The 22,970-nt window shown below is 37.2% G+C and overlaps 1 protein-coding gene across 1 annotated transcript in view; it reads left to right on the forward strand.

The window, feature by feature from the left end:
* The window catches only part of LOC116574094 (spermatogenesis- and oogenesis-specific basic helix-loop-helix-containing protein 2-like), a 118,637-nt gene extending 98,026 nt beyond the window's left edge, over positions 1-20,611 (forward strand). Inside the window, 5 exon segments of the mRNA XM_032314617.1 lie at positions 11,441-11,588; positions 11,738-11,829; positions 12,717-12,838; positions 17,678-17,934; positions 19,513-20,611. Of these exon segments, the coding sequence (XP_032170508.1) occupies positions 11,441-11,588; positions 11,738-11,829; positions 12,717-12,838; positions 17,678-17,934; positions 19,513-19,533 (640 nt within the window). The 3' untranslated portion in view covers positions 19,534-20,611.
* The last annotated feature ends 2,359 nt before the right edge of the window (positions 20,612-22,970 follow it).

Raw genomic sequence — 22,970 nt, forward strand, 5'->3', positions numbered from 1 at the left:
CATTTTCAAGTTGCTTTGGATATTAAAGGTCCTTTGAATTTTCATGTAAATTTTAAAATAAGCTTGTCAATTTCTTCCTTTAACAAATCCTGCTAAGATATTGATTAGGATTGTGTTGAATCAGTAGATCAGTTTGGGGAAAAATTGATGTTGAACAGTATTGATTCTGGCAGTCCATCTCTCCATTTTTAAAGGCCTTTATTTCTACAGTGTTTTGTAGTTTACTAAATTTATTTCTGAATGTTTGTCCAGTTTTAAAAATTTTGCTTAAGGACTTTTTTATTCATATATCCAAAATTTTCATAACTAACATCAGAATTAAATTTATTTTGTATGTTGACCTACTGTCCCATGACCTAGCTTTATCAATCACGTCTAGTCATTTTTTGTGGATTTCTCACATACCCAATTATGTCATCTGTGAATAAAGACGTCTTTTTTCCCAATCTTTATGGGTTTTATTTCTATTTCTTGCCTTAGTACCCTGGCTAGGTTCACCTAGTTTTTTGTTTTTTGTTTTTTTTAATTAGTTGTGATGAAAGTGGCATCCTTGGGGCATCTGGGTAGCTCAGTCATTAAGCAGCTGCTTTTGGCTCAGGTCATGATCCCAGGGTCCTGGGATCAAGCCCCGCTTCGGGCTCCCTGCTGGGCAGGAAGCCTGCTTCTTCCTCTTCCACTCCCCCTGCTTGTGTTCCTTCTCTCACTGTGTCTCTCTGTGTCAAATAAATAAGTAAAATCTTTGGAAAAAAAAAAAAGTAGCATCCTTGCTTGCTTACAATATTACAGGGAACATGTGAAGTCTTTTACCATTTCTTATGACGTAGACTCTATTTTTATATATGCCTTTTATCAGCTCAAGAAAGTTTTCTTCTATTCCTATTTCAGGTTTTCATCATGAATGGATGTAAAATTTTGTCAGTGTGTTTTCATTATTTATTAAGATGATTATAGATGTTCTTTTTTTTTCTGTTGATGTATTGGTTACATTGATTATTTTTAAATTCTATACTCTGTCTTGATATATTCTCTTATTGCTAGATTTGGTTTGCTGATATTTCATTAGCAATTTTTGTATCTGTGTTCATGAAGGTTAGTGGTCTCTGATTTTCTTGTGTCTTTATTGAATTTTGGTATCAGGTAAATGCTGACCTCATATAATGAAATAGAAAGTCTTTTTTTCCTCTTCTGTTTTCTGGAAGAGTTGTGTAAGGTTGATGGGTTTAATAGAATTCAACAGTGAAATTACCTAAGCTTGGAATTTTCTCTTTGGGAAGTTTTGATTAAAAATTCAATTTCTTTACTAATTATAGGACTAGATTTTCTATGTTTTTCTGCTCAGTTGCTTTAATTTATGTCTTAAGAAATTTGTCTCTTTAACCCAAGGTGTTAAATATATTGAATGACTTTTTGTTCATAATACTGTCTTATAATCCTTTTAATGTCTATGGGTCTCTGATGATATTCCTTCTTTCGTTTCTGGCATTGATAATTTGTGCTTGCTTGTTTTTGTTTGTTTGTTTGTTTTCCTTGATCAGTCTGACAAGGGGTTTATCAGTTTTACTGACTTTTTTCAGTGAACCAAATTTTTATTCATTGATTTTCTATATTATTTGCCCATTTTATATTTGATTCCACTCTGTCATTTCCTTTTTTGCCCTATATCTTGCTTTTTTTTCTATTTTCTTAGAAACTGAAATCACTGATTTTAACCTTTTCTTTTTTGTTTTTAAAGATTTATTTATTTTAGAGAAAGAGAGAGAGTTGGGGGGCAGTTAGGGAGGGTCAGAGAAAGAGGGAGAGAGAGAAACCTCAGGCAGACACCCTGGTGAGTGCAGAGCCCAAAACAGTGCTCAATCCCACAATCCTGAGATCATGACCTGAGCCAAAATCAAGAGTCAGTCCCTTAACCAACTGAAAAAAAGATGTTTCCAAAACATATATAAAAAGAATGTGTATGATGGGGTACCTGAGTAGCTCAGTGGGTTAAAGCCTCTGCCTTCGGCTCAGGTCATGATCCCGGGGTCCTGGGATTGAACCCCACATTGCGGGGGCGGGGGGGGGTCTCTGCTCAGCAGGGAGCCTGCTTCCCTTCCTCTCTCTCTGCCTGCCTCTCTGCCTACTTGTGATTTCTGTCATCAAATAAATAAATAAAATCTTTAAAAAATTAAAAAATAGAATGTGTATGATAAATTTTATTGTAAGCCATTTTTATTCATATATCCAAAATTTTCATAGCTAACATCTAGAATTAAATTTAGTTAACCAACTGAGCCACCCAGGTGCCCATCTTTTCTCTTCTAATAAAAGTGTTTAAAACTCTAAATTTCTACTTATAAAAGTTTTTTCTTATAAGTGCTTTAGCTGCATCTCACAAATTTTGAATAAATTAGATTTTCACTATCCTTTAGTTCCTTTAGTTCAAAATGTTTTTCTCATATCCCTTGTATTTTTTTCTTTGATCACTGATTATTTAGAAGTGTGTAATTTAATCTCCAAGTGTTTGGAGATTTTCCAATATTGAGCGGGAAAGGGAGCAGGAGACTCCCCTCTGAGCAGGGAGCCAGATGCAGGGCTCAGTCCCAGTCATGACTTGAGCTGAAGGCAGAGGCTTAACCTACTGAGCCACCCAGGTGCCCCAGTTGCTTGTCTTCTTAATGAATCGACCATTTATCATTAAGAAATGATAAGCTCTAATTATCTATGTTAATACTGCATCTTAAAATCTACATTGATATTCATATAGCTTTTTTATGAAAGCATGTTTCTTTATAACTGAAATATGTCTTTATATTTAAAGAGTACCTCTTGTAAACAGCATCTAGTTGAATCTTATTTTCCTTTTTAATTTGCCCATTCTTTTTTATTTTTTTAAAGATTTTATTTATTTATTTGACAGAGAGAGACACAGTGAGAAAGGGAACACCAGCAGGGGGAGTGGGAGAGGGAGAAGCAAGCTTCCCACTGAGCAGGGAGCCCAAAATGGGGCTCCATCCTAGGACCCAGGGATCATGACCTGAGCCCAAGGCAGACGCTTAATGACTGAGCCACCCAGGCATCCTAACTTGCCCATTCTGACAATCTCTGCTGTTCAATTGAAATGTTTATTTGATTTACATATAATATAATTACTTATTAAGTTTGACTTTAGGTTCATGATTTTTCTATTTGTTTTCACTAGTTCTATCTGTTTTCTTTTCCTTTTTTCCCCTCATTGGCTGCCTTCTTTGGGATTAGTCAAGTGTGTTTTGCTTTCCTTTTTATCTCCTCTATTGACTTTTAAACTAAAATTATTATTTTTAATAATTAATTAAAATTAATAATTTAATGTTGCTCTAGGGTTATAATATGCATCCTTAACTTACCATAGCCTACCTTGATTTGACATTATGACACTTAATATACAATAGTATTTTTCTATTTACCATCTATTTTTGTTATTGTCACATATTTTACTTTTACATAACTTATCAACCCACATTTTTATTATTTTGCTTCAAAGTCTAAGCTATTTTTCCAGTTATCTTTTGCTATGTAACACCTTGCCCTAAAACTTGGTAGCTTCAAACAACAGCCTCTTCATCATATCTTACAATTTTATGGATTATCAATTTTAGTAGAACTTGATACTCTGATTCTTCTCTACATGGTGTTTACTGTGGTGTTTAGCTGGCAAATCGCCTGTCCAGAGTGCCCAGCCAGCTTCATCCACACAAGTAGTCTCTTGGTGGGGGGTGGTTGAGATGTTGGGCATAGATGGGTTGCTCTCTTTCCCTGTAGTCCCAGCACCTCCCCACATGGTCTCTCCAGCAAGCTAGCCAGATGTCTTCCCTAATGGCTCAGGGTTTAATGAGACCAGTGTAGAAGTTACGTTTTCCTAAATGCTCGTCCTAGAACTGTTGTAGTCACTTCACTGGGCATCTTTTGATTAAAGCAGGCTCAGGCCAGCAGAGATTCAAGGCGAGGGGAAACAAACCCTACAAATTAATTGAAGAAGTGGTAAATAATTTTCAGTCATTTTAACCTGTTACTATTGTTTTTTTTCTTTTAGCTCAAATTTTAGATTAATTGATTGATTGATTTTAGTAAAAACAGTAACTTTGCTATTTACAGGGTTATTTTTGAGTGGCAAAAATTCTCTTTGTGTTTTTTCTGTATTACCTTGTTTTTTCCCCCTCTGTATTCTCCCATTCAGGCTTGGCTGCCACAATCAGACAGGTAGAAAGTATGAGAACGCTTTGTTCTTGCATCTGTGGTAGAAACCTCAGCAGCAGACATAACTGCTCCAGATCTGTCAGAAGCCTACTTTTGGGTTTTAAGATATTAATAAATTAGAAATAGATCAGCCTTTTAGGTATGCTACCATACTTATTATATTTGACACCCACCACTTCTTTGTGTAAATCATACTTCATCAGGTATTATTTCCTAACAGTAAATCATGAAATAAGGTACTTTCACAAAAAAGATGACTCGGAGATTTTGACACCAGCAGACCTGCAGGGTAAGAGAGCTATAGGATATTTCTTATGCTAAATGGAAACGATAACAAATGGAAACTTGGATCTTTAGGAAGGGCTGAATAGAATCAGAAATGATAAATTTGTGAATAAATATTAGAAAACAGACATTTTTCCTCTGTATTTATATAAAATGCTTCAGACTGTTATAAGTGAAAATTACAGCATTACATTATGTGACTGGTAATACAGTTGACTCTTAAACAACACAAGGGTTAGGGGCACTGATAGCTGTGCAATCAAAAATTTGTGTATAACTTTTGACTCCCTCCAAAACTTTTAGTTACTAATAGCGGACTAGTGACTAGAAGCCTTACCAATAACATGAACAGTTGATTAACACATGGTTTATATTATTTTTTTTTAATTTTTTTTTTTAAGATTTTATTTATTTATTTGACAGAGAGAGATCACAAGTAGACAGAGAGGCAGGTAGAGAGAGAGAGAGGGAAGCAGGCTCCCTGCTGAGCAGAAAGCCCGATGTGGGACTCGATCCCAGGACCCTGAGATCATGACCTGAGCTGAAGGCAGCGGCTTAACCCACTGAGCCACCCAGGCGCCCCTGGTTTATATTATATATAATATATATTCTATACTATATTCTCATAATAAAGTAAGCTAAACAAAATAAAATATTATTAATAAAATCATAAGGAGGATAAGATACATATAAGGTTTTTTACTGTATTTACTGAAAAAAAATCTGTGTATAAATGGACCCTTGCAGTTCAAAACCATGTTGTTCAGGGATCTACTGTTCATATAGATGTAGTACATATGACAACTATAGCATGGAGGATGAGTGGGGCAAAGGTACTTACATGATTACAGCATTCATGTATTTTAAGGGATGTCATAAAATTTTAACTCTAAATAGACTGTAAAAAGTTATATATTGTAATCCCTAGGACAACCCTAGACCAACAAAGAGATATGCATAAGACAGCTTTGAAGCCATTAAACAAATTAAAATTGACTTTTAAAAATGATTCAAAAAGAAGACAAGAAAAGATGAACAGAAGAACAAAAAAGCCAAAGAAACTACAGGGGAAAAAAATCATAAAACAGTAGACCATTATCCACATATAGTCAACTTATAGCACAGATTATCTGAATGGATAAACAAACAAACAAAAAAACAAGATCCATCTATCTGTTGTCTACTATAAATCTAAAGACACAGTAAGGTAATTAAATAGAAAAATATATACTGTGAAATACATGTATAAGAAGACCAGACTGGTTACATTAATACCAAATAAAGTAGACTTCAAGGCAACCAGTATCACTTGGAGTGAAGGGCAGCTTTTCATAATGATGAAAGAATCGGCTTATCAGAATGATGTAACAGTCACAAATAGTGTGTGACTATGTAATAACAATAGTTCACAGCATTAAAGATACAAATATCAGTAAGCATTATCGGAGATTTTACATCCCTCTCTCAGCAATTGATACAGGAGCTGGACACAAAAATAAGTAAGATTTAGAAGCTGTGAACACTTTTAATCACCTTGATCTAGGAGATATTTATAGAACATTATATACAGCAACTGCAGCAAAATACACATTATTTTCAAAGGCATATGGTACATTCACTTAGATGAAGCGTATGCTGGGGGATATAATATGTTTTGATACATTTAGAAGAGTTGAATTCAGGAGTATATTTGCTGACCACAATGAAGATAAGTTAAAAATCAGTAAGAATTAGATATAAAGGAAAATCTCAAATATTTGAAAGTTTAAAAATGTACTCCTAAATAATCCATGGGTAAAAGAAAACTATCATACAAAAAAATTAGAAAATATTGCAAACTGAACGGTGGTAAGAAGAGAATATTTCAAAATGTGCAAGATGCAGCTAAAGCAAAGCTTATGGAAAAACACTATAGCTTTAAATGCTTATATTAGAAAAGACAAAAGGTCTAAAAATCAATGACCTAAGAGTTCATTTTAAGGAGCTAGAAAAAGTAAAATAAATTAAATCCACAGTAAGAAAAAAAAAATACAGATTAGAAAGAAAGAAGCCAAACTTTCTTATTTATAGATAGCATTGTTCGTGTGTGAAGTCCTAAGACACCTATAAAACAACCTCTAGAAACAAAAGATTAATATAGCAAGGTTACAGGACATAAATGTACAAAAATTAACTTTTTTCTATATAAGCAACAAACAATTAGAAAATGAAAATTAGGGGCACCTGGGTGGCTCAGTTGGTTAAGTGTCTGACTCTTGGTTTTGACTCAGGTCATGATCTCAGGGTCATGAGCCCCTGCACTGGGCTCCCTGCTCAGCAGGAAGTCTGTTTGAGATTCTTTCCCCCTGCTATCCCTACTGCTCCTCCCCCCACTTGCATTCTCTCTCTCTCTCTCTCTCTCTTTCAAATAAATAAATAAATAAATAAATAAAATCTTTAAAAAAAAGAAAATTTAAATTTAAAATAATTAATTTATAAATGAGCAAAAAAGCCTTATAATACTTAGGGAAAAACATGCAAAAGACACAAAGGATTATACATTGATCACTCAAAATATTGCCGTGAAAAACTAAGGAAAACCTAAATCATGCATTATACCATAACTACAAATTGAAAGAATCATTATTCTTAAGATGTTAGTTCTTACCAAATTGAAATATAGCTTTATTCGAAAATAAATCATAATTCCAGTAGGATTTTTTTGGTAAAAATTGGCAATCTGATTAAAAATGAAAAAGACCTAGAATATAAAAGGACTTAAAGTAAAGCAGTCTTGAAAAAGTACAATAAAACTGGAAGAAACTGACTTTAAGACAATATACAGCTACAGTAACCAGCATGTCACTGTCATAAAGGTTGACCAAAAGATCAATGGAATATAATATCCCAATACTGGATCCACACATTTGTGTTCATTTGATTTTCAGTAAATCACCAGAACAAACTTATTGGGAAGTGAAAGTCTTTTCTATAAATCGTGTTGGAATATCTGGATATCCAAATGGAAAAACAGTGAACCTTGACCCCTTATTCATACCATATAAAAATTAATTCAAGATGGAGCATAGACAGATCTATACTATAAAGCTAAAATTATAAAGCTTCTAAAACAGCACTGTTTAATAGAACTTTCTGCAATGTTAGGACTGTCCTGTATCTGTCATTTTCCATTGAAGTAGCTGCTAGTCATATGTAGTTGCTGGGTATTTGAAATGTGTCTATTGTAACAGGAAGTTAATTTTAAATTTTATTTAATTTTAGCTAGTTTATATTTATTTAACTAATGTCTATATTTGTTTATATAAACCAGTTTAATGGACTGTATTGGATAGGAAAGTTCTAGAAGAAAGTGTAGGAATATCTTCACAAGCTGAGGGTGGGCAGCTGTTCCTTAAACATAGAAAGCAATAATGATAAAAGAAAGAGTAGATGAATTAGACTCATCAAAATATAAAATTTTTGCTATCTAAACACACCACTAAGAAAATAAATAGGCAAACCATAGACTGGGAGAAAATATTTGCAAAACAAATATGCTGACAAAATTCCAGTGTTATAGAGAACACAGAACTCCTAAAGCTCAATACCAAAAAGATGCAATCCAGTTAAAATGGGGATAAAATACTTGAACAGACATTGCAAAAAGGAAAATATACAAGGGCCCAATAAGCACCAAAAACAAAACAAAACAAAACAAACAAACCCCGAATGCTCAACATAATTTTTTGTCATGGAAATGCAAATTAAAGCATAAGGTACTACCATATACTCCTCAGAAAGGCCAAAATGCTAAAATTAAAACTACTGACAATATTAAATGTTGTCAAGGTTTTGGAACAACAAGAACCCTCATACAGTGATGATGGGAGTGTTGATGAGTGTTGATGATGGGAAAAGTTCTGCCAGTTTCTTATAGATTTAAAAAATTAACCCATTAATTCTATTCCTACATTTGTTCCCAGAGAAATAAAAACATACATTCACAAAAGATGTACAGAATGATCTAGCAATTTTCTACATAAATGACCAAAACCTGGAAATAGCTGAAGTGTTTATCAGTAAGAGAATTGATAATAAGCTGTGGATATTTATATTATGGAATATTACAGCCATAACAAACAGCCACATGGACAAATCTCAAAATTATCATGCTTAGTGAAAGAAATCGTACATAGGGGCACCTATGTGGCTCAGTGGGTTAGGGCCTCTGCCTTCGGCTTGGCTCATGATCCCAGAGTCCTGCGATCGAGCCCCACATTGGGCTCTCTGCTTGGCAGGGAGCCTGCTTCCCTTCTTCTCTCTTTGCCTGCCTCTCTGCCTACTTGTGATCTCTGTCAAGTAAATGAATGAAATATTTAAAAAAAAAAAAAAGTCATACAAAAAACATGCTGTAAGCTTTGATTTATATGAAGTTCAAAGAGAAGCTAAACTCATGGGGGATGGAAAATATCAGAAACTTTTATTACCCCTTTTGAAAGATAAGATTGGGAAGGGGCATAAGGAGCTTTCTGGAGTTGTGATAATGGTAATTAGGGTTTTTGTTACATAGTTTTGTGCAGTTGTCAAAACTTACAGAATGGTACCCTGAAGACTTGTGTATTTTATGTAACTTTTATTTGAAAATAAAATAATTCTAACTAATGATATGTTTAAGACGTTAGTGCCTTAAGTTTACAATTTACTTTGGAATGCTTCAGTATAATACAATGGATTGATGCGTGGCCGGTGGGATGAGTCATACACAACAAAGCAAGGACAGTCTGTGTTCATTATAGATTCTAGGTAGGTGCAATACAGACATGTTCTCTGCACAAAGTCTTCTTTCAATTTTTAAGAATTAAAATTCTAAATTCTTTCAGTCTTTCTGTGTGTTTGAACATTTTCCTAATGAACATTGGAAAAAATATCTACTATGATTTTTTTTTTTAAAGATTTTATTTATTTATTTGTCAGGCATAGAGGGAGAGCGAGCGAGTGAGCACAGGCAGACAGAGAGGCAGGCAGAGGCAGAGGGAGAAACAGGCTCCCTGCAGAGCAAGGAGCCCGATGTGGGACTCGATCCCAGGACGCTGGGATCATGACCTGAGCCGAAGGCAGCCACTTAACCAACTGAGCCACCCAGGCGTCCCATACTATGATTTTTTAAGTAAAAAAGTGACTTGCACCCAGCACAAATATTTGGGAAATATAAAAAATAAAAGGAAATAATAATATTTTCTGTAACCCAGCCATCCAGAAATAACTATTACTTGATGGTATCACTTTCAAGTCTTTTTCTATGCTTTATTTTTACTTTATTTAAAGTTTATGTTCATGTTTTATATACTGCCTTATATTTTATACTTGTATCCTATAAAATATTGTTTTTCCCAATAAGATTTATAGTTTTTCATTTCCACTGCCAGATAATATTCAACGGTTAGTATACTATAGCTTACCTATGTATCCTTTTATTTTGTGTGTTTATGTTGTTTTTTTCTTATTAATATACTGCTATCATGGATATCATTTTGCAAATTTTGCAAAAAGTTTATTCTGTGTTTTAGGTCCTTATAAGTGCGAGTATCATGTCAAGGGGTATGAAAATTTCAAGTCCCTTCATACACATTGTCAAATTGTTGCCATTTTTCCTGAGACACCTCTGTAGAACCCTCAAGCTGCTCAAAGCCCAATTAAAACACCACTGACCTAGAATATTTGAGTTATTCACAGGCTATGTATCAAATTGAATTTTTTCCCCTTATGGTAGCGGATCAGGTTTATTTATTTATTTATTTATTATAATTTTTAATTTTTTAAATTAACATAATTTTTAATTTTTTTAATTTTTTAAATTAACATATACTTATTAGCTTCAGGAGTACAGGTCTGTGAATTGCCAGGTTTACACACTCAAATTGAATTTTTTTTAGACTTATTTTTTTTAGAGAGACAGAGAGAGCATGTGCACACCCCATTTGCATGGGGTGTGAGGGAAAGAGAGGACCCCTAGCAGACTCCCTGTGGAGCTTGGAGCCCAATGCAATCTGGTCCCACAACACTGAGACCATGACCCCAATTGAAATCAAGAGTTGGATGCTTAACTAACTGAGCTAGCCAGGTGCCCCAAATTGGGTTTTTTAAAAGGATTGATTGATTGATTGATTGATTGCCATTTTGAAGTTCAGAAGTTTTAGTGACTTGCCAAAAATTCCCACTGGTTATTGACAGAGCCATCACTTGACCCTGTATATGTCAGGGTGCTATTTAGAAAAAAATAGGTATTAATAATGTTGGTTAAGTGAACACATGCATAAATGAAGGTACCAAAGTCTTAGATCAAAGCCTTAGATTTACATTTTCAGTGCATTTCCCTTCAGAACTATGAAAGACTTCGGTTATCAGGCAGATACCAGCCTGAATGATGTTCTCATTTGCATACTGGTTTATTTGTACCTCATGTGAAGAAAGCAGCTTTCTGATTTTTCTTTGGCTCAGAACACAGAATTACATGTAACACACGTGTAATTACAAGATGCTAGTTGATCTGTTGTTGGAAATGTGGTCCAGGTCACAGTGACATGAATATCTCCTGACTTGTCTTTGTCCTCTAGGCTTCTAGTGTGAATCACAAAAGCACTGATGCAGAGCATGCCACTCCCTCGCTCCTCTGCGGGAGGGTGCCCTGCACCGGGTCATCCCACACAGTGCAGCAGGCCTGGGGCAAGGGAACTGGGGCAACCATCAGCACAGACACTGTACTTGGCAGCAGTGTGAGCAGACACCCCAGGCAGCTGCAGAGGCTGCTGTCTTATGGGAACACGGCCTTTCTATGAAACAGAGACTAGATGGGGAGGGAAGCATTTCCTCTGTAAACACACCCAGGAGCAAGGCTTGTTTGTCCTTATGTACAAGGTAGAAAATGAGACTAATTTTTCCTTATTTACTACAATTCTCTGCTCAGAGAACGAATCAAGTATTGCTGTGAGCAGCTGCGTACTCTGTTGCCGTATGTAAAGGGAAGAAAGAATGACTCGGCTTCGATTCTTGAGGCAACAGTTGATTATGTGAAGTACATCCGGGAGAAAATCCCCCCAGCCGTTATGGGCCAGGTATTTGACTCCAAGCCCTTGAATTTTATCCTCACACACAGTGCTTTAAAGCCACAGTTTTATTTCTTATAATTAGAAATGTATATGTGTTTGTGTATATGAAAAAGTATCTGTGTCTAAATAGATTGCGCACTTTCTCTCCCTCTCAGATTACGGACGTACTTCAGAGCAATCGGAGGTTTTGTAAGAAGCAGCAGATGTCCCTCCAGCTGTCCCTCCCAGGCACGATCACAGCACAAAGGTATGATGAGGGCTCTTGTGAATTGGAAGTTGGCTTGTTAGTGTCCTCAAATGCGAACATTAGAGGGATTGTACACAGGCACTGAACCCCCGCTCCCATAACGAAAACTCAAGTATTTATTATGAATCCGTGAACTTGGGGCTCCTGGGTGGCTCGATCGGTTAAACGTCCAACTCTTGATTTCAGCTCAGGTCATCATCTCAGGGCTGTGAGATCAAGCCCAGTGTGGGATCCCATGCTGGGCATGGAGTGTGCTTGAGATTCTCTCCCTCTCCCTCTGTCCTTCCTCCACCGCCCCGGTACCTCCCCACATGTCTGCACTCTGTCTCTCAAGAAAAAAAAAATCAGTGAGCTTTTCCCATTGCCATTGCGTGTCATTTAGTCACAATGATAAAATATGTAATATTCTCAGCCCCATGATCCTTTCACCATTTGACTCCCTCTTATTTCTTTTCTTGTTAATTCTCAAGATCTTAAAATAAGGCTTTATCAGTAGGGATGGTCATGCCTGGCAGACGGACAGAGGCAGGATGCATTCACCTCTGTCACGGGAGGTCATGGGCCCTGAAGCCGTCCGGACCTATTTCAGTTGGGAGTTTTTAAAGAATTTGCTAGTACAAAATGTGACATGCCAAATGAATGCTTTCTTATATTAATTTATTAGAATATATAAACAAACAAAAACTGTAAAACAAATCATTCTTCCACATCCTAAACTATCATCATGTACCTGTTCAACCATTTGTTCTTATGCCAAAATTATTCATAGTGTAGGCTCTGTGTATTTAGAACATGAATGATAGAACAGTTGAACTCAGCAGTGTTCATGTAGTCTTCCTTGAGAATTGTATAAGGTGTTTTTTGGCTTTTTTTCCTGTCCTTTTAAGGGAAAATGGTGTGTTGACAAGCACTTATTCACCTGTGAGAGGGATCAGATTCCTGACTAATAAGTGCTTGAATGTGTACTCTGTTCCTGCCTCAGGGGGCTCCTTGGATGAAGCAGTGAGAGGTGAGCTCCCCCTGAAACCCTTGTGGTTGTAGTATCCTTGGCTTATGTGATGTCCTGGGCACCCTTGCACTCCTCTGCATTCATTGCTGTAGCCAGGGAAAGGAGTGTCACTAGATGATTACACCACGAGTCCTTCTGGTATACCTGCTTGAAGTACAAAAGATGGCCACAGGCATTTTTATGGTTTTATTTCAGAAATAGGACTTAAAATTGACCATCATTCCCAAAAAGCTCATCTTCTTTTTATTGGGGAATAATTGACATATAACATTATATTAGCTTCAGGTATACAACATGATTTGTTATGTATACACCTTGCGAAATGATCACCACTATAAGCTGAACATCTGTCAACAAGATTACAGTATTTTTTCTTATAACTTTTAAGATCTGGTCTCTTAGCAACCTTCAAATATGCAGCATAGCATTATTAATTATAATCATCCTGCTGTACACTCTATCACCATGACTGTTGTATTCTGTAACTGCAGGTTTTATACCTTTTGACTGGTTTCACCCATTTCATCCAGCCCCCCAGCCACCAGTCTGTTCTCTGTATCTATGAGCTCAATATTGATATGTTTGTTTGTTTTTTGAGATTCTATATATAAATGAGATCATACAGTATCTGTCTTTCTCTGTCTGATTTCACAAAGCATAATGCCCTCAAGGTCCACTTATATTGTCATAAATGGCAAGATTTCATTCTTTTTATGTGTGTGTATTTATAAATCTATATCTATCATATTTTCTTTACCCATTTATTCATCAGTGGATACTTAGGTTGTTCCTGGCTCTTGTCAGTAATGCTGCAATGAACATAGAGATGCCTATATCTTTTTGAGTTAGCATTTTCATTTTCTTTGGATAAATACCCAGAGATAGGATTGTTGGATCATATAGTAGCATTATTTTAATTTTTTTTAGGAACCTCCGTACTGTTTTCCATAGTTGCTGAATCAATTTACATTCCCACCAAGAGGCACAAGTACATATCCTCACCAACACTGATTATTTCTTGTCTTTTTGATGATAGCCATTCTAATAGGTGTGAGGTAATATCCTGTGGTTTTGATTTATATTTCTCTGGTGATTAATGATGTTGGGCATCTTTTCATGAACCCATTGGCCATTTATTTGTATGTCTTCTTAGGAAAAATGCCTATTTTGATTCTCTGCCCATGTTTAAATCAGTTTGTTTCTTTGCTATTGACTTATAGTAGTTCTTCATATATTTTGGATATTAACCCCTTTTCAGATATAGGACTTGCAAATATCATTTCCAAGACCAACATTAAGGAGCTTACCCACTATTTTTTTCCAGGAATTTTATGGTTTCAGGTTTTATGTTTAAGTCTTTAATGTATTTTAAATTAATTTTTGTGTATGGTGTAAGATAGGCATCCAGTTTCCTTCTTTTGCATGTGACTGTCCAGTAAAAAGCTCGTCTTTCTGATAGATGAGAAGCACATTACTACATGAATAGAACCTAAAGGAAAGGGAAGGACTCACACTAATTGAGTACTAACTACGTACTGAGCATTTAACATATCAACCTTTGTCCTCCTTCACATCTTTGCTTAAATTGCTTAAATGCCACCTTCTCAGTGAGTCTCAACTGCTCAATCAAAACTGCGTACTTTCCAGCATCATATAACGCATGTTACTGATGATCCACTTTCGCTACTGTATTTTTTTCATAGCACTTATTTCCTGATAATATTCTTTATTTGGATTTGTTCTCATAGCCTGTCTTCTCCATAAGAAGAGATATCAACTCCATGAAGGCAGGGAATTGTTTTTGCTTCTTTTGTTCATTGCTGTATTTCTTTCTTTCTTTCTTTCTTTTTTAATTTATTTATTTGACAGAGAGAGAGATCACAAGTAGGCCGAGAGGTAGGGAGAGGGAGAAGCAGGCTCCCCACTGAGCAGAAAGCCTGATGCGGGGCTCGATCCCAGGACCCTGAGATCATGACCTGATCTTAACCCACTGAGCCACCCAGGCGCCCATTTTGCTGTGTTTCTAGTACCTAGAACACTGACCAGCCTGCAGCTGGTACTCAAGAAACCTTCATCAGATGAGTATTTCTTCTGAAACAAATATTTACCCACTGTGAGGCATTTTGTTATTTGGGTTATAAAGTCTGGGCATGCCCCTGTACTTGTAGAAATAAGAAGATGCAAAAAAGCAGAGCCAGCTACCAGTTTGTGCCTTTTTTTATTCCTGACGGTTACTTTTCATTGAGAAACCAGCAAGGCACTGAGATCCTAATCTTCATGCGGGATGCTAGATGACGGGACACCGTGACCTATCTTTTCAGTGCCCGAGTCTGAGGTCACTCTTTTGCGGACTTCCTTGAAGGGATTCTTCTCACTTACCTCAGCACCTTCCCTGTACTGGGGATGTCCTTTTCATACTCTACCTGGGGAACTCCCTGTTCATCCCTTAGTTCTCAGCTCAAATGTACCTGCTTGAAAGGTGGGGGCACAAGGACAAACAAGATGCATTCTTCTTATGGAGCTGGTGAATTAGTAGCAGAGGGAGACACAAAAGCACAATACGATTCCTATAGTATTTGAAATAATGTGGTAGAGGGCACGATATGTAGACATAGTAAACGCCACAGGAACAAGTGATGTTACTAGGGATGGTGACTAAAGTCAAAAGGACAAAGAGGCCAAAAATAGAACATAGCTCTCCTTGTTCTAAAAATCAGATAAGGGGCACCTGGTGGCTCAGTCCTTAAGTGACTGCCTTCAGCTCAGGTCATGATCCCAGGGTCTTGGCATCGAGTCCCGAATTGGGCTGCCTGCTCAGCAGGAAACTTGCTTCTCCTTCTCCCACTCCCCCTGCTTGTGTTCCCTCTCTCACTGTGTCTCTCTCTGTCAAATAAATAAATAAAATCTTTAAAAAAAAATCAGATAAGATTCAGGGTGTTTTATTAGTCCATTTAGACCCTTCTGACTTGGGGCAGAGTGGAGAAGAAGCAAAAAAGGGTAGCCATGAGCCATGGTTAATCTACTTCAAGTATTTGTGGCTTAATATCACCCAGAATGATCAAATCAGCACAGATTAAATCAGAAAAAGGCCAGGCCACAGGCATATATGCCTGTCAGTGTTACTTCTTGGACATGCAATGCTTACGTCTGTGTTCTCATTATTTATATTCTGCAGAAAGTCTGAAACACTGTTTTCCCGGTGGTAGGTTCTGGCCTCTCCGTGCCCCAGCATCTCTCGGTTTTCATCACCTAAAGCAGCTGCTCCTGGGAAGACACACAGATACTAGGATCATAGACTTGTTCAGGCTGGGGAAGACCTTGAAAGTCATTGAGTCAGACTCCCCCCAGCCCATTTTAATTTTATTTATATACAGTTTTCTATTTGGAAAGCATTATTAGTCCTTCACGAGCCCAGCTAAAATAATCACTGTTCATTTTTAATGTATTTCCTTCAAGTCTTTTTCTATGTGTATTTTTCTACAGTAGTACTCATATTGGACACCCAATTTTGTTGCCTTCTTTTACTTAACACTGTGTCATATGGGGTGCCTAGGTGGCTCAGTGGGTTAAAGCTTCTGCCTTCAGCTCATGTCATGATCTCAGGGTCCTGGGATGGAGCCCCACATTGGGTTCTCTACTCCATGGGGAACCCGCTTCATCTTCTCTTTCTCTGCTTACTTGTGATCTGTCTGTCAAATAAATAAATAAAATCTACAAAAAAAATTTTGTTAAAAAAAAAACCTGTGTCATATATACTTTAATATAGCTCTTACCACCATTTTAATGGTTTTAATGTTTTATCAAATAATTTCTAGAAAAATCTCAGCCACCCTCCAATTGCCACATTTAGTATTTGTAGTTTTATGGGGAGAGTGATTCTACATATACTATGAAAGGAAATATTTCCCCATACATAGATTTTTCTAATTTTGGGTTTTTTCTTGGGCTGAATTCCTGGACATGTGTAATGAATAAGTTCAAGAATGTGAGCTCATTTGTAGCTCATAATGCAGTTTGCCAAATTGTTTTTGAAAGAGCACTGGAACTGTTGAGATCAGTTAAGTCCTCCAATGTCACTGTCACCAGCTAGGTCAGTAAATTGAAGGCCGGATAAGTGACATGGACACCTGAAGTCACCAGGTGTCTGCCCACATCTGGCTTTGTAACACAGAAGCGCTAACCCAGCTCAGTGTTTAGACTTTGCTAGGCTACCTTTACCTGTCCTTTCTATACATCTCTGTCCATATTTGCTGAAATGACCTTTCACAAACATTCTAGATACATTTGTATGCAAAGTGGACATAAAATTTCTTCACTTTCATTATTATCAATGTCCGATAGAAAATAAACAGGTATTCCCAATGTTGCTTCAGATTACATTGCTAACATTCAGGATATACTTTAAAATCTTCTTCTGCCTTCTAGTTACTATGCAGAATATAGACATATAATTATACAACCCACTTCATTGATAGAAAATCGACCAAACTTTGTTACTGAATAGACTTCTACTTTGGAACATTCTTCCTTGCTTCGTAGGGATGATAGGGATGGTCATGATTTTGATTATGATGAAAGCCACACCCACACACAGGCACAGAGATCTCATGCTCCTCGAAAATCTGTCTTCTGATGACACACTAACGCTGATTTATAGTATGTGTATTGTGCTAACTGCTACTACTTAAAAGTTCACTGTGTTTTTCCATCAGCATTGGCGTGTAAGAGTAGTGTAAGTTTGTAGCATGAGGAAATGAATAGAAGACTATTTCAAATACAGTAATTCCAAGTTACAGAGTTGTGAACGCTGATGGATATTTGTTTTCTTTTTTATTAAAGGTCAGTCCAGCTCCACTTCAGAGAATGCAATTGGTGACGTGTACAAAACTCGAATTCCCAGCAAAGCCCTCTCCCTTAATTCCTTCCATGCTGTCAGATACTATTCTAAAGTCATCCCTTCCTATGATGCAGCTGCTGTAACGAATCAGAACATTTCAGTTCATTTTCCATCAGCTGTGCCCAGAGTCTCCAAGTTTCTTCCTCAGCATTGCAATGCTGTGCGGGGCCAGACGTGCACCACACATCCCAACTGTCTGGTAAGTCCACTGGGGTCTTCGGGCAGATTGGATTCTTTCATTCCAGTCATCAGGAGCCCCTGGCTTGCACTGTGTTGTTCACACTCTGCCCAGAAGTCTTAGACCAGGACCAGGTGTGCTTCACCCTGGCTCTCATTCCCAGGCTGCAGGGTTGGTGTCTAAATATCCAGGATCCACGAATCTGGATGGGGGCACTGCTGGTGTGAATTTAGGTGCCCAGATGATTTCCTCTAGAGCCCTTGCCTTTAACCCCTCTTCTTCTAGGATACCACATCTCATTCAGCCTCACCTGCCTCACCCTCACCTGCTGTCCTCCGCCACCCGCTGCTGTTTTATCTCTTCATCTGGCAGCAGTCATGCCCAGTGAAAATCTGATCTTCCAACACCCACGGGTCTGATTTCAGATCTCATACCACAGATATTTATGGAGCATCTCCTCTGTTCTAGCATTGTGCTAAGCACCAAGAATGAAGTGGATACACAGGTGGGATCTCTGCCTGAGTGTCCCAGGGAAGTAGATGTAGAAGCTAGTCATCGTGTTCCACACTGGGGCATGTAGGAGGAGCACCCTAGTATATATATAGTATAATCTAGAAGAAATACTATCTAAGCCAAGATCCAAAGAAAAAGAATTAGCCCAGTGGTCAGGAGTTGGGAGTGAGGAGGACAGTAGCATTCTAGGCAGACAGATCAGTATATATAAACAGGGATGTCTTTCTTTTTTTTTTTAATGTTTCAAGTTTTTATTTAAATTCTAGTGAGTTATATAAGCAGTGGTATCTTTATTTTTTGGAAGAACTGTCCTGTTCTGGAAGAAGACCCAAACCAGATTGGCCCATTTTAAATGGACTTCAGATAACCTTAATAGAGTTGTTAATATTGTGCATATTGATAATATCTGCCATGCTTTGAGCACGTAATAAGAAATGTGTCAAACACCCTGTGTGCTTAGTGCGGATGCTCTAATGAATTCCTGATGTGACGCATTAAGGTAGGTGCTGTTATTATTTTCCATACGACATCTATAAAATGGGAATAATAGTGACCTTCCCAGAAAACATTTATGAGAAAAATATTTTTAAAATAATTACAAAGGAATTTTGAACTATGAGTTATCTACATACGTAATACTATTGCTAGCGAACATCAATATACCAACAGCAAAACCAGGGTAAATGAAAAGGAGATTGTAACTTATTTATTTATTTTTTTTGTTATCATTGACTTATACTTCTGTGTGTAGTTTTTGTTGGAGAATTGTTGTAAGACAATAATTACTTTTAATAACGATAAATAGCACCTATTTTTTTAAATTTTTTATTTTTTATAAACATATATTTTTATCCCCAGGGGTACAGGTCTGTGAATCGCCAGGTTTATACACTTCACAGCACTCACCAAAGCACATACCCTCCCCAATGAAAAAGCACCTATTTTAATGGGTTTTTTTCACCTGAAGTTTTCACATGGTTTTATAAATCATTTTGTATGACTTTAAGATGTACAAACTATATTTGTGACATTATGAGTCGGAACAGGCTGAGATTCAATTAATGTGGTTTTCTTTCCCCTTTGCAGCAACAGTTTTGGGCATATTAATAGCACATGTTTGAAATTCACACTCTAGACCACCTGTTGGGTGCAGTTTGACCGTACAGGAAGAACGGAACAAAGAAAGATCTTGAAAGCTACACCCAGAGACCTAATATCAAAAGCACTGTAAGGCTTCTGATAAATGTGCTAAAAGCTTCTGCAGACAGATAGCAAAAGTGCTAGCCACCCGCTTTCACTGATCTTCATATGTACTTGGATCTCCCCAGCCAGAGCACTACAAGAACAAATGGCCTGGTGACCTAGACTTTTTTTTCCTCCAAAAAGATGCCACAATTTATGATCCACTTGATAAAATGAGAAGATTAGGGAAATGCTTTGATACTCCGGCATCCCCGAGTATAGATGTTGCAACCTGATCCTTATTTTTAGTATCACTGTGAATTACTGTCGCACATTTCTAGGTGGTATCTTTCTAGATTTGACATTTTAGAGAGCTCCCTTTGTTATTCACCATCCAAACTAAAATAGTTTGAGAGAGGAGTTTACCTCCTTACTTGACTCCTAATGAGTAAATTGACGTGTTTGTTTCTATATTTCACAATTCCATGAGTGAAATCATAGCTAATAGGTAGATTTTGCTTCCTGGATCTTCAGTTACAGCCTAACAGGCTTTTCTTTGTTTTTCATCTCTTCCTCCTACCATCATTAGAAAAGACCGCTGAAAATAGGGGAGAAAAATATTTGTTTTACATTTCACTGAAATGTTCTTATGCACAATTTAAGTTTTATTGTTAAAGAAAATACTCAGTTTTGACCCTGAAAATAATAATCTTTCTTTGTTTTGTTTAGAAATATGTGTTCCCTCTTTTAGTAGTACAGTGTAGGGACTTTAATTTTACTTTTTGAAAAGTAAGTAAGATTTTTGAAAAGTTTAAAAATTCCTTTAGGCATAGCATAATTTTTATGTTAAATTGTACAACTTTTCTTTGGAGATGCCATGATGATGGAAGCTGTAGATGTTTGACAACTTTATAAAGGAACTAAAAGTTTCCAACTAAGATTGTACGCTTATTATTACAAATGTGTGGTCGACCCACTTGCTTTTAGGAGTGATTGCTTTGATATCATAAAAGAACCTGTTGAGGTATTTTGGGCTCTCGAGATTACTTCCTGTGTTCACAACTGGTCTTAATTGTTACTGGGACTTGTACTTTGCATTGGGATTTCCCTAGGTATACGTGGGGATTATGAGAGACAGTCTGGGGCTGGGATCTCAACTGAAGACTTGAAGAGTGAAGCCCTGTGTCCCGGCTCCTTGCTGCTCTTAGTCTCCCTTTCCTTTCAACATGAAGAGCAAGGCTAGCAGATCCGTTGTGAAAGCTCTGTTTTTTCCAGTGCTGCTTCCCCTTATCCTGAACTTCATGCAAGTGTCCAAATTTGTTTCAAAATTACGTTCTTCAAAGTAAGTTCAACTCTCAGCCAAGGAGGAAGAGTTAGTTAAGCCTTAGCCTATTAAAAAAAAAAAAAAAAAAAAAAAGGCAGGATTTTTCTTTTGTAGAATCAACTTGGCTGGTCATGAGACAGTTGCAGTGTTATTTTTACAATTAAAAAGGTGCAAGGAGTTTGCCTAGAAAAAGCGACAGCTTTCAGGTTTCACACTGGTGATACAGAAGACACTGTCCCTGTTTGAACATTTATTGAGCCCTTCCTGTGGTCGAGGGAAATTATTAGACTTTGTCTTGAGGAGAAGGACTTAGTTTCACTCACTTGTGTATCCTCAGTGTCAGCTGTCTTGCTGGACAGATGGATGGATGCACAGGTGCTTAGACGTGGAGCCAAAAGGTATAAGGGTCTAAGCTTGAGTAATGATTATGAGAAAGGAAAGCAAGAGACATAATCAAGTGCTTAGGAATCCATTTGAAGTCAAGACAGGTAGGAGAATGAAAGTGGATGTTCAACCATCATTATAGTTTTCATTAATAGTTTATCAGTCTGTTTACACCTATTTTCTTTCCCTCTTACTAATATATGAGCTAGGTGGTCTCCCAATGACAGAAATGACAGTAATTGGTAATGTTTATAAGCACAACTGTTGTAGGTTTAAACACTGAAATGTTGACTAACTCGAGAATTAATTCAGTCATTTATTAATTTGTTCAGAAACTATTTATTTGAGAGGCATTGTCCTAAATGCTGGGAACATAGCTATACTTGAAGCATAGTCTTTTTAACTTCTATATCCAGGAGCTTGGAGTTTGTTGGGAGAGACAGGTAGAACAGAATTACGGTGGAATTTGGTGGGTGTTCTGACAGGGGAAAATATAAGGTACTATTGGGTACCTATTAGCATCACATATTCATTCAGGGGACTCATGGGAGGCTTTTGAGGATAGTGACATTTAAGCTATTCTCCTCTCTGAAGTACTTGCCTCCTAATGTTGCTGTGAAGGTTAAATGAGATATGTGTACAAGCCCCTAAAATAGCACCCTGGCACATACAAAGCATTCAGTTCCTGGTTGTGATCATTGTGGTCATAATGATTAAGCTGAGATTTTAAGAACCAGGAGACATAGCTAAGCCAGAAGGTGGAGTTGTGGGGACAAGTGAGGGAGGTGAGTTTTCAGGCAGTGGGAGCTGCTTTTGCAAAGGTACCAAGGAAAGGATTGCTTTGCACAAATGAGGAGTAAAGGAAATAAATTCCACGGGGCTGTTCGTGGAGTTCAGATGTGGGATGGAGAAAGAATGGAGCAAAGACACAGCCAAGAGCCACGTGATACTGCTTTGACTGAACTTATCATGGTGCTCACTACTGTCCTGATATTGACATAATCAGATTTTCCTTTTAGAATCACTATCCTGAAGTCAAGCAGAGAAAGACAACTATCATATGATCTCCCTGATATGAGGAAGTGGGGATGCAACATGGGGGCTTAAGTGGGTAGGAGAAGAATCAATGAAACAAGATGGGATTGGGAGGGAGACAAACCATAAGTGACTCTTGATCTCACAAAACAAACTGAGGGTTGCTGGGGGGAGGGGGGTTGGGAGAAGGCGGGGTGGGGTTATGGACATTGGGGAGGGTATGTGCTTTGTTGAGTGCTGTGACGTGTGTAAACCTGGCGGATTCACAGACCTGTAACCCTGGGGATAAAAATATATGTTTATAAAAAATAAAAAAATAAAAAAAAAAGAATCACTATCCTGGCTTCAGTGAATTAAAGGCAAAATGAGTTGAAGGGGGCTAAAACCAATTGCGGTGGGGGGATAGCTATTTAATAATTCAGGAAAGAGATGGCCAGAAATAAGTCATTGGCAGTGGGGATGAACAGAAGTAGACAAATCTGATGAATGCTAAGGGGGCAGAGTTAGGAAGACTTGTTGATGATCCTTTATGGGGTTTGTGAAGAAGTAAGGCTAACACCTACATTTCTGGGTTTGGTAGTTGGACAAGTAGTACCGATGACTGGAACACAAGGAAAGA

The sequence above is a fragment of the Mustela erminea genome, chromosome 15, assembly GCF_009829155.1.
Source record: "Mustela erminea isolate mMusErm1 chromosome 15, mMusErm1.Pri, whole genome shotgun sequence".
NCBI lineage: Eukaryota > Metazoa > Chordata > Mammalia > Carnivora > Mustelidae > Mustela > Mustela erminea.